Here is an 18,766-nt window from a genome sequence, read left to right on the forward strand (position 1 = left end):
TATGTTATATTTAGTCTGAGAGCGTATGAAAGTGTATGCACACTATACTGTCCATGTCCAGAAAGGGAATAAAAACATCATCACAGTAGTCCATATGAGACATCAGTGGGTTAATCAGAATCTCTTGAAGCATCGAAAATACATTTTGGTCCAAAAATAACAAAAACTACGACTTTATTCAGCATTGTCTTCTCTTCCGTGTTTGTTTTCAATCCTCAAATAAAGATTCAAACGGTTATGAATCAGCGGACTGACTCATGATTCAGATCGCGTGTCAAACTGCTGAAATCACGTGACATTGGTGATCCGAATCATGAGTCAATCCGCTGATTCATAACCGTTTGAATCTTTATTTGAGGATTGAAATCAAACGTGGAAGAGAAGACAATGCTGAATAAAGTCGTAATTTTTGTTATTTTTGGACCAAAATGTATTTTCGATGCTTCAAGACCTGGGAAGAGCCAGGACATTTTTTTGATATAACTCTGATTGTATTCATCTGAAAGAAGAATGTCATACACACCTAGAATGACTTTAGGGTCCATAATTAATGGGCTAATTTTTATTTTTGGGTGAACTAACCCTTAAGGGCAGAAACCTAAATAAAAAAAATGACTTACATTTTTAAGATGAATTAGGATTTGTTTTACAGTGGTTCCATAAACCACTTTTATGTTATGGTTTAGGTTGTTGTTGTTTGTTTTTTGTCATATTAGAGTTTCTAGATCTGCGCCAGTCCTCATTTAAAGGGGGGGTGAAACACTCAGTTTCAGTCAATCTCATGTCAATCTTGAGTACCTATAGAGTAGTATTGCATCCTTCATATCTCCGAAAAGTCTTTAGTTTTATCATATTTATAAAAGAAATATGGGCTGTACTGAGTCTTTCCGGAAAAAAACGAGCGCCTGGAGGCGTATCGTGTGGGCGGAGCTAAAGAATGACAAGCGCGCAAAGCGGTGACGTCCTCAAGCGTGGAGAAACCCATCTATCTCAGCTAATACAGATAATGATCCACAATCAAATCTGAGGCTGAAATAAATTGAACAGGAGAAACGGCAACATCAGGATGTCCGTCTCTGTGGTATGTACTGTATTTAGTGCCCTTTGTGTGTCTTTACGCGCAGTTTATGAGGACATGATTTGGTTTATGGACTATTGAATGCGACTAAACCTTAGCAGTAGCAAGCAAAACGGTTTTGCACGTCAGAGTCAGACTAGTGTTATACAGAACAACAGAGTAACCGTTAGCGCATTTGAATGACGAAGCACGCGATCATATCGTTTACTGATGTTTACTCACGTGACGATAGCCAACAGCACAGACATTTGAAGCAGTTTTACTCACCGGCTGCTTCCAAAGCAGGACCGAACCTTTATCGCTGGGACCGCTCTGTCAAAAACACACTTCTTTGGTATGATTTGGTGAAGTCCTGTGACAGCAGTGACCGTGGAAATCCACTTTGCGACGCGACTGAAGCGATGTTGTGAAGCTTCCCGTCATTTCTGCGTTCAAATCGGTTCAAATGCAGCGCTGCCTTCCCGGAATGCTGTGCTGAAGCGTTCGACGTCACCCAGAGGAATAAAGTGGAACACAGAAATACTCCATCAAACGTCCAACATTAGTTTTTGAAACTTTGTCTATGTTTAGGATGGGAATCCAAGTCTTTAACAGTGTAAAAAGCTCAGTATGCATGAAACAGCATTTCACCCCCCCTTTAAATACTTTCATTACACTACAATGGTCGCCTGGATATTCTTCAAAAACAAAAAAATACAGGTTCTGGAAGACATGAGGGTGAGTAATGTTGACACAAATTACATCATTTTTAATGTGAACGATCCCTTTTAAAATGACTGCTCTCACACACTCAAGTCAGATGTGTATGTCTGTTTATTACGCTTTATTCTGTTGTTTGGGGTAAACGGTCCTTCGTAAACATGGATTAGAAGATCACTAAAAACAAAACACATGTGTTTATTCTTTTGCTCTCTTTAACTTTCGCTCCCAAGGAGACCTCACTCGCACAGGCCTCCCCTCGTCATGGAAACTTCAAGCCCACATGTGCAATTTTACTAATGAAAAAAAAAAGCTATGTTATGATTAGAGGAAACATAAAACGTCATGACCATTTTCTTCAGCTAATCTTGTCTTATGTGGCGGCGAGCCTCCCGTTATAATCACTAAACATTCAGCCGCCGTAACAGTGTGCAGAAGTAACTTTTGGGGAGTAACTAACTCAAAGTAGATGATACACTTTGCAGTAGCGTGGTAGTAGTTCAGCTGCTTACAGTAGTGTTGGTTTTTCAGTAACAAGCTGTTTAAGTATAGCTCCTATAAAGAGGAATATTTAGATAAATCATGTCCTTTGACTGAATTAGGCTTATTGTTTTTATCTCCGTTTTAGCCATATTTAGTGTAAATTTATCTATTTAAATGTACACTAATGTACATTTATCAAATTAAATTCTAAATTACATCCCCGGATAATAACATTTAAAAAGATACTGTCCCTTTAAATAGCTTCATTAGCCCCTTTGCCACTGTCTGGCCAGTGCGAGGCAGGGCTTTCAACGCTAATAGCCTCTGACCTGTATCACCGAGCCCAAAACTATACTCTGCGTTTCCACCATCGGGCCAGAAGCTCCACAGCGCTTCACTAAAGCCCACCCGTAATACACCTCTCTAAACAACGTCACACAATACCAGCATTTCACCAACAAATGGAAGTTTGTCAGGAAACAAATCAGAAAGAAATCCCCGGAAGCTAGCGAGATCGCAAAACCAACATGATAAAATCAGCCGTCTGTTGGCATTTTTGTTGTTTACTTAAATATATAAAACCCAAGCATTAATGTTTTACCACAGCTTTACAATAACTAGTGATACATTGATCATAATGAATTAACTCATCGAGAATACACATTAGTCCCAAAGAAAAATAAAGTGGTATTTAACATTATTTCACGAAAGAAAGAGGACACGTCCTTATTCAGTCGCGTCTGTTTCTGTTTATATGTAGTCACAGGACAGTTTGTTTACATCACATCTAGAAAGAAATTATTATTTCGACAAATTTTCCACCAAAAATATGAACTGAGGAGCTTTAGCACTCTCTCCAGTGACAGTCCCAACACAGTTATATTTCAATGAGTCCCAGCAGGCGTCATAAGACGTTGATATTTGTGACCAAAATTCTACGTCAGCTCAACATCAAATGCCAACCTTAATTTTATGTCCAATGCCAACGTCAGCTGACATTGATATTTAGTTGTTTTTAGGTTGTATTGTAAAGTAACCAAAATCCAAAGTCGAGCCAACGTCTCAAGCCAACACTCTTACTGTTTAGATGCCAAACGCTAATTGACCGTCAAAATCGCGTCTACCACGACTAGTTTGACACGTGAACATTTTGAATCCATTCGCGCGTCCGCAGCAAATTGGACCCGCGTAGAAATCGAGCTTTTGAATCGAAATAGACGCGCATTAAGGCGCTCCAGGTTAAATATGTCCTAAAATACCACTCTGCCTCTTAATTTTCAAAAATATATATATTAAGCATTAACAGCCACACATGTGGTTCAGCCAACGCACTACCTGGATTATCTTCACTGCATGTATGTTTAAATAAAATATTAAGTTATGAAACTTCACTTTGCCCTCAGTCAAAATGATTTGGTAGGCAACTATAGACGAATTGGACCAAAGATCGCCCATTAGATGTACACAAGACGAAGCATATGTCATGTTAACCTCTACAGAGACATCCGAGCCAGCGGCTAACGCCAGAAGGTCTGGCCGAGGAAAGGCTGCTCTCGCCGGGGTTAACGAGCGCTGAGCGCCCGGAGATCGCCTGGATCTCACAACTCCAAAAGCGCAAGAGTATTATTTTTAAATAGACGCTGTCTTGATAAATAAACCACATATTTCAGCTTTAAACAACTACATTATCAACCGAAAATCATTAAAACTACATGTAGTGACAAAATAACAGTATTTTTTTATTATATGCAGGGTTTCTCATCACGTCACTTTACCACGTGACAGCAGCAAGCAGGCTCCTCATTGGTTAACGCGGCGCAAATTGACGGCAAAGTTTAAAAAAATTAACTCGGGTGTAGAAGCGGATTCGCTTCAAATGCGTGAATGCATAAAAAGCACCATTCGCGCGTAATGCGCAAGACGCTCAATTCGCTTCAAATTTGCGTTATTCGCGCAAACTGGACGCGCGAATGAGGCGGAATCATGTCCAACGCGCTGCGTGAAAAGTGTCTAACGCGCCGCAGGACCTCCAGACGCGCGTCAATGCGCCTTTACATTGACTTAACATGTAAATCATTCGCTCCAGATGCTCTATTCGCGTTTGGTGTGAACATACCTTTAGAAGAAAAGGTTATATCGGCGCTACGTATTTGGAACCCTTAAAAGGTTATATATAGAAGTATAGTTGAGTATATTCCAAAGACCCTTTTATGCTAAAAGGGTTCTATGATGATAAAGAAAGAACCCTTTTGGCACAAAAATACTAAGTAAGAAAAGCATTTTTTGCAGTGAACCTTTTGGGGGTTCCAACTACTTAGCGCCGATAGAACCTTTTACGGTTCTATATAGAACCTTTTCTTCTAAGAGTGAACGTCATATTGACATTAGATACTGATATTTAGTCATGAGTTAAGGCAACCAAGATCCAACGTCTCCTTGACATCAACATCCAACGCTGGACAGACGTTGCATTTTGCTTGAAAATGAAAATTGGGTTGACGTCAGAACCCAACGATAGATTGATGTCAACATTCAACGTTGGACGGACATCAAAATTGACGTTTGGGGTTCTAACATCAGCCCGATATAAATTTTCAACCAAAATGCAACGTGCAACCAAAATGCGACGTCATATTGCGTCATATCCTGCTGGGGTTGCTTTATTTTATGCCATATGCGGAGCTAAATATGGATATCAGACAGTCCGGTATTAAGAGATGAGACAGGTACCGACAGATGAAACAAATACACGATTGTGATAGCAACGCAACTGGCACGGACTAGCATGACACTTTTGGCCTCCGACATTGGAAGTGTAGCTAATGTGTTTTAGTAGCTTGCAACGAGGCAAATTCTAAAAAAATATAAACTTGTTTGTGAAATCTGCAAAAGAGGCGAGAAGTGAGCAAAATGGACAAAGACATCTGTCTAGCGTATGTTTTACAGGAAAAAAACAATGGAATATCACCTCAGGGCTATGCAAAAACACATTCAGAGTGAACAGACCCTAACTACTTTAAGAGTAGCTTAACCACTTTAGTTTCTTCAAAACTGGACTGTCGCACTCAACTATAGTTTAACTAATGGCTAAGGTCAGTCTGTTTTCCCTCATTCCATGCATGCATTACCTTCCTAAAGACAGAACAGCTGCAGCACCTGCTGATTTTATGAGCATCTTTTCACCGAAGTAAACACAGTCTCCACACGTCAACATGGCCTTTATTGGTCTTGTTCGCTCACAGACTATGCGTTTGTTTATACGGTTTTGAAGTGGCAAACAGCAGCCAAAAGTAAAACTGAAAAAGCAAGTGTTTCAACAAATGCTGTCTGACGCCGGTTTCACACATACTCCGTCTGCAGTGCGTGTTGCGTTGCAGGAGCCCCACACCCTGTTGTGCTCTCACATATGCTGCGTTTGCAGTCTGCAACTGATCCGCTGTTGCATACCACAAACACAGCATTGATTCATTATTTTTATTTAAAATCCAAAAGTTTTTACAGAACATGCCTCGTCAAAATTCCAATTCTCTTTGTTTACTCTTTAATAGAAGTCAGGTTACCTAGCCTACTACATTTAAACAACATTTTATTAAATTCATGTATTCATATTTATATACTTTAGATTTAGCTCACACAAGTGGCAAAACATTTAAACATAGGTTATAGCCTTAAATCACAAACATTTTAAATTAGAAACTTACAATAGTCTATTCAAAAACAGCCTACTCTCGTCTTTTCTTTCGTTTTTACACCCTTTTAAAAGAAATCCTGCCGGTCAAAAAGAACTTTGCTTTTCACCTCCAAGAAAGTACGAGTGCATTGTGGCACATTTTTTTTAACCTAAATGCCAGGTAAGGTGTCGTTTTGTTGCTTTACTTGAGAAAAAAAGCCATGTGTTGACTTTGAAACAAGAGTATATTTTAGATGATATGCATCTGTGGTGAAATTACTAGATTTTCGCGTCAGTACATGTTTAGTTTAATGCGAACAATGTTCTGTCACTTTAATGCAGCAGCGCAGCGCAGCAAAAAATAGACTCGGTACGAAAACGATCCGTGCACTGCTGCAGACGCAACGCTCCTGGAACGGACAGCATCCGTGTGCAGTGTGAAAGCTGTCATCCGTTAACATGGGTACAATACACATATTGAAGGTTTATGGAATGGGTTCGGGCAAAAATGTTAGAGCCTGGAGCCCTCCCCGGACAGCAATTATGCATAATCTTTACTCTATTTAATTGATGTAAGTGTGAACAAGTGAAAGAAATTTAGTTCAAAATGTTTTTTGTTTGTTTGTTTGTCCAGGCAAGGTGTTTAAATCTAATATGGGGAAATATTGGATTATCTGGGTGCAGCATTGGGTTACACTGTATGTAGTCAACTTAGGACAGATTGGGGCAAAAAATGTTGGTAAACCACTGGGAATACAAGACACACCCTGTTTGCAAACAAACACACACACATAGACACACACACGTTTGTTTTTGTGACATATGGGGACATTCCATAAGCGTAATGGTTTTTATACTATCCAAACCGTATTTTCTATCCCCTTACACTGCCCCTGCCCCTAAACCTACCCATCACACACACACACACACACACAAATACATACACAAACACACACACCTAAACCTACGCATCACAGGAAACATTCAGGATTTTTACTTTCTCAAAAAAACTCATCCTGTATGATTTATAAGCATTTTGAAAAGTGGGGACATGGGTAATGTTGTGTCATACCCATGTCATTATACACATTTGTGTTCTCATATATCACAAAAACATGTAGCACACACAAGAATGCAGGTGTATCCAACAAAAACGTTATTATAAATCCATTACTCACAGAAGGTTATAGGGGAAACATAGGAGAGTCACAACAATCACCAAACAAGAACCGACAAAGAACTAAACTGAAACGGGTATATAACCCAAGCGGCAATCCCCGCGATCTCTGAAGCCAATACGGAAGTGACTTAAACTGCAGTTCATCGACTGGCCACTAGAGCGTTTCAGAAGGAGCAGAATCTCACTGAGCCCCATGGTAAAATGCCCAACTTTACAGCAGAAAAAAACATGTTTACAGCCTGGCACAAATTGTGGTTTTGGTCTATATGACAAATTTTGACCTTCATGACAACTGTGAGGGGCTGATTTTTTTTTTTTTAAACTTGTTCTTTACGTTATATAAAGCCTTAAATTTCTGCATAATTAAGGGTTTGGTTACTTTGAGCTGGCAGGAGGATAGTCATTTATCTGCCGTCTATAGTCATTGCGTCACCTCAGCTCCGCCCACGTCCCGCCTTTTTGCCGATTTTCTGTTATCCGAGAGTGACACGCGATGACCCGCTCGCAAGATGGCAACGCCCAGCTCGCCCATACTTTACGCTTTAGAACGGCTTATCGGAATCCAATGGGTGACGTCACACTGTTTGGCAAAGTGTGTTTGGGGTTTGGCACTGTTTGGCATGAGGGAAGATGAACCAGCCACGAACACATGCCTGATGCGATAGAGGAGTGGGGGAACAAGGAGATGTACTCGGCGGGGAAGCCTCATGCCTGGTTCAGACTACAAGATATTTTTGTCTGTTACGAATGTCACTGTGTCAGATTACGCGATTTTGACTCCTATAATGGTGTCGTGTCTGGACTAGAAACATGTCAGACTACACGTTGCAACTCAACCAATCATCGCTTGTTGCCACGACGCGTGTGATGTCATCGACTCCCAGAAACAAGAGCGTAAACAAACAATGTCTGAAGCAGCGTGTTTTATGGTTAGAAAAGCGCAAAAATAGACAGAAAACCGACCAAGGACAATTTCCTGGCTTGCTGGAAGAGGATAGTATGGGCTGTCAATCCTCCAAAGAGAACTTGAGGTAAAATATTGTTCTTTTTATATAAAATATTTAGTTTTTATAGCCAGTAGAACAGGCAGGAGCCACAGCTCCACGAATTCCACCTAAAGTTAACCGCACCATCATCTCTCATGCGTTTCGCCGTGTTTGAAAGCTGTGTACGAAAACTGTCTGTGCTCCGGTTGCTCAGCGTCACACGTGACAGAACCCGTCGTGAAGGACTGCAAAAAATAATTAAACATGCTAGTCTTTCTGTCATGACGTCGTGAACTATCGCAGACGCGGATTCGGTCGTCGTATACCATGACACACTATACAAGATGAAACGATCAATTCTTGCGTCCCGACGTCCATTGTTGTTTACGAATACAAGAAGAGACTGTCTCATGCATAACAGCTCAATTATATTGTATGCATACTACAGCGCAGTGATTGGACTGAATGAGCTTTATGTCATGAATATATATCGAGAATCACTCGAAACGGTCGACATCAGCATGTTCCCACCAGCTCATTCATGGTTCGAGAAAACACGCTGACGTCAGATTTTGTGACGTTGCTCCGACTCAGCTTTTCAAACCAGAAGACAGAAATCGCTCTGAAAAATGCAAAAATAACTATTTTTCACATATGAATAGCATTAATGAGTAGCCTTAGTAGTTTTCAAATATGTGCAGCCTATACATATCTGTTTACATCTCAAAAATAGGGGTTTCATGAGGCTTTAAACCGCTCATTAGGGCTAGAATTAAAACACACAAAGAGAGCGGTCTGGATAATTTGGCAGCCTGGTCTAAAAAATCTATTTAAAAAATCTATAAAAAACCTCCGCTTGATTGAGGAGTAAAAGGTGAACAGCCAGTAAATCCAGCTTTTATAGTTTCTTTCTCAGTTTTTTGGTCGGTTCTCTCTTTCACGGTTGGCTTGCAGCATGAACGAACTAGATGCAGGATGCAGTTTTATTATAAATCCGTGACTCGCAGGAGATAGCAGGGGAAAGACAATCACAAACGAGAACTGAACTGAAACAGGGGTCCGAAACTAAACAGAAGTCCATACAAATGATCATAAACCTGAACAGTATCTCTGACATACTATAGTTTTAATACTATAGTCACTATAGTTTGAATTACTTTTATATTTTTAGTTTTCATTTTAGTTAAAGGTTTAGTCATTTTGTTGTAGTTTTATGTATATATTGTGTTGGGGTTGTTGTTGTTTTTTGTTATTTTAAGTTAAATTATGTAAAATGACAAATGTTCTCTTGGCAAGTACAGTAGCTGAAATTCATTTTCTACTTTATATATTTATTTTAGTTGTTAATTTTATTGCAAGTAACCAAACTATTTATTTTATGGCTTTAACTGACCATAATAACCGTGATATTTATCAACTACCTGTATACACCATCAACTATATAAAATAAATAAACAAAATACATTTTCTTTAGTCTTTTCTGATAACACTGCAAACTTTTTATGCCCTGCAATAATTATTAGCAAAGCACTGAGGGACATGGCCAGAGTAAATTAAAAACGGAGTGAACCGTAGCCGCTGCGCTGGGAATCACTCCCACTGCATCCTGAAAGAGTGTGTACATCACAGACACTGCAGCTCTGCTCATTCACAGCACAACAACACCATCTCATCAGCTCACAAACATGCCCTGTTGTAATACAAGCACCAAGACAGGAGCGGAATTACATGATTATACATTATACCCTACAAAACCATGAATAATATTTGATACATGAGGTCTCCAAGTGATCAACACAATCAAAACTTTGCTATAAAAAACATTTGCTGCACATGACCTGCTGTTGTCTGACTGAGTTCACTTTTTTAGCAAGTAAAAGGCCGTTAAAGGGATAGTTCACAAAAAAATGGAAATTCTGTTACTCACCCTCATGTTGCTCCAAACCTGTATGAGGTTTTTTTTTCCTGCTGAACACAAAAGAAGATAATTTGAAGAATGTTCAACAAAGCAGATAGAACAACCATTCACTACCATAGCATTTTTTTCTCTACTATGGTAGTGAATGGTTGTTCTGTCTGCTTTGTTACAAACATTCTTCAAAATATCTTCTTTTGTGTTCAGCAGAACAAAGAAACTCAAACAGGTTTGGAACAACTTGAGGGTGAGTAAATAACAGAATTTAAAAAAAAAAAGTGAACTATCCCATTAAATAATAATATAAATAACTGTACAATTGTCCACATGTACCAGATCGTTGTACATGTGACTTTTATTATAAAGCAAATTTATAAAATTTATTTCATATTGTTATTAATATTTCAAGATGAGCATTTACTGGACTAAAACAACTTGGGTTTATTTGATTATACTTGATTTCTGTTTTTTTCTTTTTTTAATCATGTGTGAATGTATCAAATATTATATATCCAGCTTTCGAGGAACGCTTGTTTGTTCATCTCTCAGTCATAATTGTATCACATTGCATTACATGCATTTTGACCTCCACAATAAAAACTACAGAGCTGTGATAATAAAACTAAGCATTTGTATATCATCTTATTGGACATAATATTGGGAGATATAGAGAGACAACTGATAGCTATCTGTATTTTGCATAAATGCAACATTTTTGTTATACTAACAACCTTACTGATTTTATTCTTTTTATAACTGTTTTAGTTTCATCACTTCATTATATTTAATTCTCTTTACAAATGTATACAACTGTTTCTATTTTTATTTTTATACATTGTATTATTTTTCTTATGCATTTGTTATCCCTATTTTAATTCGTTTCAATGTAAAGCACTTTGAATTGTGTATGAAATGTGCTATATAAATAAACTTGCCTTGCCTTGATGTACACTACAAGCTTTCGCCATATACTGTAAATAAAAAACTGTACCAAATAGCAAATTTTTACTCAGTTTGGGCCTCTGAATAAAAAAAGAGGTGTTTTATTCCTCCTCGAATATGAGCTCCATATTCTCACTATTTCATATTACACAAATCATAAAAGCCTTATATATCAAATGTGATACAAACAAACACATACACAAACTTTTTAGATTTGCTTTTATATTTTGTCTAAAAAGTTCAATAAAATTTTCACTTAAAAAAAAAAACATATTTTCTGACTTTTATTTAATGTCAGACTTTACAGGGTTAACGACAACAGCACTTGTATTGCTGAGCAGTATACTGGTTCACACGAATATCGGTGTTTGTGTTTATTATGATATGAATTTTTATTATACCGCAACACCGATGTATGTCGCTTAAACAACATTCGAAATGCGGCACAGTTTGAGAGGGGTCCCTTTTTACTGTTGCACTGTAGTGAGGACACAGCTGAGATCGCATAACAGCGGAGAATTCAAACAACACGCAGAGAGAGCGGTTTATGGGCGAAGAGCCAGCATGAGTTTAACAACGCTCACCACATGGATCATATAGATCAGATACAGACCAGAGTGAGCATGTATACATTTTTTAAGGACATAATTCATATATTCTAGTGCTCTAAACCAGCACCCTGTATGCACACATACACTCAACTAAAGGATTATTAGGAACACCTGTTCAATTTCTCATTAATGCAATTATCTAATCAACCAATCACATGGCAGATGCTTCAATGCATTTAGGAGTGTGGTCCTGGTCAAGACAATCTCCTGAACCCCAAACTGAATGTCAGAATGGGAAAGAAAGGTGATTTAAGCAATTTTGAGCGTGGCATGGTTGTTGATGCCAGACGGGCCGGTCTGAGTATTTCACAATCTGCTCAGTTACTGGGATTTTCACACACAACCATTTCTAGGGTTTACAAAGAATGGCGTGAAAAGGGAAAAACATCCAGTATGCAGCAGTCCTGTGGGCGAAATTCCTTGTTGATGCTCGAGGTCAGAGGAGAATGGGCCGACTGATTCAAGCTGATAGAAGAGCAACTTTGACTGAAATAACCACTCATTACAACCGAGGTATGCAGCAAAGCATTTGTGAAGCCACAACACGCACAACCTTGAGGCGGATGGGCTACAACAGCAGAAGACCCCACCGGGCACCACTCATCTCCACTACAAATAGGAAAAAGAGGCTACAATTTGCACGAGCTCACCAAAATTGGACAGTAGAAGACAGAAAAAAAGTGTCCTGGTCTGATGAGTCTCGATTTCTGTTGAGACATTCAGATGGTAGAGTCAGAATTTGGCGTAAACAGAATGAGAACATGGATCCATCATGCCTTGTTACCACTGTGCAGGCTGGTGGTGGTGGTGTAATGGTGTGGGGATGTTTTCTTGGCACACTTTAGGCCCCTTAGTGCCAATTGGGCAACGTTTCAATGCCACGGTCTACCTTAGCATGTTTCTGACCATGTCCATCCCTTAATGACCACCATGTACGCATCCTCTGATGGCTACTTCCAGCCAGGGTTTCCGTTGTCCAGTAATTACTGGACATTGGCCAGGAAACAAATTAAATGTCCAACAAAATGAAATCTTTTCGGTCAAATTGTCAGATTAAAACTGCCTCTTATCGATACCGTAAGCCTGTGACGTGATGCCCTCGCTGTCATGACAGCGCTCCGTGGCTATGGAGGATTGCAATTCTCCACAGCCTGCAAAGTCCTCATATGTGATTTCCACGAAATGTATGCAGAGTGGACCAAGCTCGCCAAGATAGCTTGTGTAATCCCTGTCTCGAGTGTTCCTGCAGAGAGGGGGTTCTCGCTGCAGAATCGGTTAAAGACGAAGCAGCGAAGTCGCCTTGCGGAGAACAAGGTTACGCGGCTTAAGCGCATTGCAAGTTTTGGAGAGACACTGGGAACTTTTGATTTTAAGTCGGCAGCTGCACAATTCAGCACTGCAAAAAAGCGTAAAAAGTAGCCAAAATGACACAACACAATGTTATAGGCCTAGTCATTTGTTTGTTCAAGTTCATTTGACAAGGAGTCATTTCACACGGTGGCCAATTTAAATGTTACCAACTAAATGAGACATACTGAGTTTATAATTAAATGTATTAATTGCGTTTAATTATTGCATCTAAACTAGGGCTGCACGTTTTCAAGTTTTTCATTAACCGTTAACCGAGGCCCTTAGCGGTTAATACTCGGTTAACCATAGTGTGCGTCAGGGTTATTTTTAGCTTATTAATTTGACGACCACCATCTCCGTAGTGAACGCGCCTATATAGAGAAATGCACATCATGGATTACATAATCAGAGAGTAGCCTATTTCTTTCCGTTTTAAATTGTTAAAAGACATTTTAAGTTTCTTAAGATCTATTTCATGTCTGCGAGGCGTACGCTGAGTTTCGTTAAATTAGGATGAGATGCGCTCCAGTTCACGAGCAATGCAAGTGGCCGCGAGGGCGCCTGCACGATTAGAGCATGTAACGTTAGTAAAATATGCAGCCGTGACAATTCACACAGACAGCGTTTGACTCGCGCGGCTGAGCCTCTCCCAACAGAGAGTTCAAGCATCTGTGGACTCGTCCCTTCAGCTCTGGCCATCTTGCTTTCAGTCCGCGATTAGCTTTTTTTGTTTTCTTCATTACAGTTAAAGTAACGTCTGCATTTCTCTAGTCATTCACAGGTTTCTCACTTCAAACTTTCTTTCTTCTGATCCGTTATGCACAGCGCGTGCGGCTCCCGCTCTGCTTCTGCCCTAATGCGACTTTTAGTCCAGTGCGACGTATGTTATTTTCCTCTTCATGACGCATTTTTTGACTGATGCGACTCATACTCCAGAGCAACTTATAGCCTGAAAAATGCGGTAAGCACTGCATCGCAATACTTGCATTTTGCCCCGTCACTCTCATTTTTAAAGTGCTCCCACGCTTTCTTTGCCCGCTTAGAAAGCTGGTCATGACTTCTTCTTGTGGATATTACAAATGTCTGGGAGCGCTCTGGCGGTCTCTAGGGGTGCAAACATATATTACAACTAAATTCAAGGCACGTAATTGACGCCACTTAACCGAGCAAAATGTTTCACTCGGTTACGCAATTTTTAACGGTTAATCGGTCAATCGGTTAACCATGGACACCCCTAGGTGGAACGGGAGCTTCATGCCCTGGATGTGCATCCCACAAATCTCCATCAACTGCAAGATGCTATCCTATCAATATGGGCCAACATTTCTAAAGAATGCTTTCAGCAGCTTGTTGAATCAATGCCACGTAGAATTAAGGCAGTTCTGAAGGCGAAAGGGGGTCAAACACAGTATTAGTATGGGGTTCCTAATAATCCTTTAGGTAAGTGTATTTAATAAGGTCCCTTAAAAGGAAATATTATGTGCAAATAAGGACACTGATATAGATGTCCATCTTATCATGAACACGATGACACAATGGATTATTCTGATACACCGAAAAGACAATGATTTGGACCCAAAATTCAAAGATGAATGGGCAACAAATGTAACTATGCCTGTAATCTTTCTGTGTAAACTGACGTGTCATTTGTTCAGAGACTAGTGCTTTTTTCTACAATATTCACTCACCATGACAGTAAATATGGCATTCTGTCAATCTACTGCAGTATTTCCTCTCTCAATCAGTAGAAAATGTGGTAAACAACCGGTTATGCATGAGGAAAAAAATACCTTCATATACCGTGAAACCGATATCATTTGTTGGTCATTCTGCCCAGCACTAAGCACTTGAGCTGCATAAACTCTGTAAGTTTGTGTAAAACCTGATGATCGTGTTCTCCAGCATGACTTGAGATGATCCAAAGACCATCAATGGAAGGAGAACATCAGACTGTGCAAACAGTCACACGATCAATGTCACAAATTTACTCATTTAATTTGTTGACTTATAAATAGTGCAGAATCTGACATTTAAGAAGTTTTTCTTTGGTTTAAATTGCCCGAAATCCTAAAACACTCCTGGTTATTTCCAGGTTTAAATGAAAAACTAAATCCCAGATTTTCAATGTGGACTTTGGACTTCACTATTTCATGCACTTGAAAATTAGTTTTAATGTTTTAACCTGTAAAACTTGCTTTGCCTGCTGTTAAAGACATAAAAAATTGCCTAAAATACAGTAAATTCATGTAAAAACATGAACATTTGGCATCCGCCAGTGACAATTGACAATATTACATCAGATTGAACACAATACTGCCTATTGAAATGTCTGTGTTCTAACGTGACAAACACTTAACACAGCTGGCTCTTACTCTGAATGATTTGGTGCTGGGGGACGGAGAGGAGGGTGGTGAGTCCGACAGGGACTTTCTGGAGCGAGAGGAAAGGTCCTTGCTGCGCGAATAGAGCGATGACATCTCTCTCCTGGATAAAAAGGAAGATCCCTGACAAACGCAGGCACCGGTTCACACAGCTGTGGAGACGGCCATGACTTCTGGACGTGAAGTAGATACGCTCAACAGGTGCAGAAGTATAGGTCCGGAGGATCACTCAGATTGTGTGTACACTGAGACTGACAGGCGATCTGTGTTTCCGTTACTCCGCGAGGCACAGTGGTCATTACAGAAAAATGAAAACAATTGGAAGCACCTCTACACTTCGCTATCTCCACTCCCTCTATCTCTATTTCTGTCCCACTCCCTCTCTCACAAGCGCATAAACAACAGTCGCGGTCTCCTCCGGCTGATGTTCTCTCTTTGACACTCACTCATTCATGCAGACTCACAAAGAGAGCTAAATAAGGAGAGGACTTTTCTTTGTTAACTTTATAGATGGCTGAAAGCCCTCCCTCACTGTTCTGTCTACTTACAAATACTCCACACAAACACTGAAAGAACAAAACTGTTTTCACTCGGTCCCACTCAGCTCCGTCCCCCCCTCTCCCTCTCTCTCCCTCTCTCTCCCTCTCTCTCTCTCTCTCTCTCTCTCTCTCTCTCTCTCTCTCTCTCTCTCTCTCTCTCTCTCTCCACTTAGTGTTCTCTGGTGCTGCTTCTCTTTCTCTGGCTCAGTACGAGGGGCTTTATTTTATATCTCTTACATTTGAATACACTAAACAGAATATATAGTAAAAATGCTAGTTATTTGAAATATTAAGCATGTGGCATATTAAGCACTTTTATGGGGTTTGAAGTCTCAGTCCCCACTGACTGTAATTATGAAAAGGAGCAAACTACATTTCTTCAAAAATGTGAAAAATTATTAGATCCTGTGGCAAGCAGCGAGGCGAGGGACCGTGAGAGCGGGCCGGTGGTGAGTGATAATGAGCGCCAGCTGCGCGATCACACCGGTCTCATCTCACGGCAGAGTGACGGGAGTATAAAAGGAGGAGCAAAGACAATAGAAGACGAGAGAGGACCAGGCCTGGACTTTACGTTGAATTTTGTTTATGTTTGTGTGTGTTTATGTGTGTGCGGGCACTCATCCGTGAGGGGCTGCCTACGTTACTTTCGTTTTCTTTATTATTTTAAAATAAAGTTGTTAAACTTTCGCTGGTTCCCGCATCATTCCTTCCCGTTTCTACAAACTTTGTTACAGATCCATGGACTTTAAATTAAGTGTCTACTGTGCTGACAAATTAATCATTGGATACAATGCATTTATTGTGTACACACGTTTTATATTGTAGTTACAGTGGGGCAAAAAAGTATTTAGTCAGCCACCAATTTTACAAGTTCTCCAAATTAAAAAGATGGGAGGCCTCTAATTTTCATCATGAGTACACTTTAACTATGAGAGACAGAGTTAGAAAAAGAAATCCAGAAAATCACATGTCTGATTTTTAAATAATTTATTTGCAAATTATGGTGGAAAATAAGTATTTGGTCACCCACAAAAAAAACAAGATTTCTGGCTCTCACAGACCTGTTACTTCTTCTTTAAGAGGCTCCTCTGTCCTCCACTCGTTACCTGTATTAACAGCACCTGTTTGAACACGTTATCAGTATAAAAGACACCCGTCCACAACCTCAAATAGTCAAACTCCAAACTCCACTATGGCCAAGACCAAAGAGCTGTCAAAGGACACCAGAAACTAAATTGTAGACCTGCACCAGGCTAGGAAGACTGAATCTGCAATAGATAAGCAGCTTGGTGTGAAGAAATCAACTGGGGGAGCAATTATTAGAAAATGGGCTCCACGCTAGATCTCTCCTCGTGGGGTCAAAATGATCACAAGAATGGTGAGTAAAAACCCCAGAACCTAGTGAATGACCTACAGAGAGCTGGGATCAAAGTAACAAAGGCTACAATCAGTAACACACTATGCCGCCAGGGACTCAAATCCTGCAGTGCCAGACAGGTCCCCCTGCTTAAGCCAGTACATGTCCGGGCCCGTCTGAAGTTTGCTAGAGAGCATTTGGATGATCCAGAAGAGGATTGGGAGACTGTCATATGGTCAGATGAAACAAAAACAGAAATTTTGGTAAAAACTTAACTCGTTGTGTTTGGAGGAGAAAGAATGCTGAGTTGCACCATCCCTACTGAAATATAAGTCATTAATGACATCATTTTCATTTTTGTAGTGCGTATTTGTACCTTAAAGGTACATATTAGTACCTTTTCGGTTTTGTGCTTTAGGGTACCGCCCCAGTGACAGCAATGCAATTAATTTCCATCCTCGAACAGAAGGCCATGGAGGAGTACATTGTGGAGGCATTTGAATATGGCTACATCAGACCATCCAACTCCCCTGCTAATTCAAATGTTGTCTTTGTGGCTAAGACATACAGAGGCTTACAGTCCTGCATCATCTACTGATTACTCAACAGAATCTCTGTCCATTCCCGGTATCCTCTTCCCCTCGTCCCTGCTGCCCTAGAGCTGTTGAGAAAAGCCAAAGTCTTGGAAGGTGGAAGCAGATCAATCCTGGCCATTCACTTCTCCATCAAGGAACTTCAGTGCTTCCTAGGTTTTGCCAATCACCGATTCATCCAGAACTATACATTCATCACTGCTCTGTTAACATCCCTGCTCACATCTAAGCCCAGGCCTTCTGGACCCCAGAAGCAGGCCAACGCCTCTAAGAGGCATTCATGTCGGAAATCAGCAACCAAGAACTTCTTGTCATCAAGCTTGCATTGGAGGAGTAGCGGCATTGGCCAGAGGGGGCCCATCATCCTTTCCTGGTGTTAACGGATAACCGTAACAGAGTCCCTTTGAGAAGCTTGCTGCTTAAGTCTCAATCAAGCATGTCGGGCCTTCTTCTTCACCCACTTTAATTTATCTATATCATATCATCCAGGGGCCAGAGCTGATGCTTTGTCTTGCCTCTACGTGACGAGCCCTTAGAACAGGGTTGTCCAATCCTGCTCCAATTGACTAAACTTTGTTTGGACACCCCTGCCTAAAAAACAATGTGCCATCTTAGCTTCTGAAATCATCCTCAGTCCCATTTAGTGGTCCCTGGACAATCACATTGCGAGGCTGCCACCACCGAGCGTGCTCTGCTGGGTTGTCTTGTGAATAAGACATTTGTTCCCACCTCTCAATGTTTTCCACTCATGGAATCAGTCATCAGTGGGCACTAGCCAACCAGGGATCAACAAGACCCTCTCGCTTGCTATGCAAGAGAGTTTTTACTTACCTCCAGAGATATTCAAATTCTCCAGCAATCTCCTTGTGTACAGACTCAGTTACTGTGTACTCTCAGGGTGTTTACAGGACACAGTTTTCAACTAAAAAACTGAAAACTTTTTATGCATTTTGGCTGTACATTTACACAGCAATTGCGTTTT

General features: G+C 40.3%; 1 protein-coding gene across 7 annotated transcripts in view; it reads right to left on the reverse strand.

Annotated features, from left to right (window-relative positions):
* The window catches only part of LOC137079001 (protein phosphatase 1 regulatory subunit 12B), an 81,980-nt gene that overhangs the window by 45,634 nt on the left and 17,580 nt on the right, over positions 1-18,766 (reverse strand). The window contains exon 1 of one of the 7 annotated variants that reach the window (XM_067446913.1): positions 15,287-15,878. The exons of the other annotated variants lie outside the window; for them this stretch is intronic. Within the exon in view, the coding sequence (XP_067303014.1) occupies positions 15,287-15,391 (105 nt within the window). The 5' untranslated portion in view covers positions 15,392-15,878. Of the gene's footprint in view, positions 1-15,286; positions 15,879-18,766 lie in introns of those variants that run through there. 7 annotated transcript variants of the gene reach the window in all.

The sequence above is a fragment of the Pseudorasbora parva genome, chromosome 6 (assembly GCF_024679245.1).
Source record: "Pseudorasbora parva isolate DD20220531a chromosome 6, ASM2467924v1, whole genome shotgun sequence".
Classification (NCBI taxonomy): domain Eukaryota; kingdom Metazoa; phylum Chordata; class Actinopteri; order Cypriniformes; family Gobionidae; genus Pseudorasbora; species Pseudorasbora parva.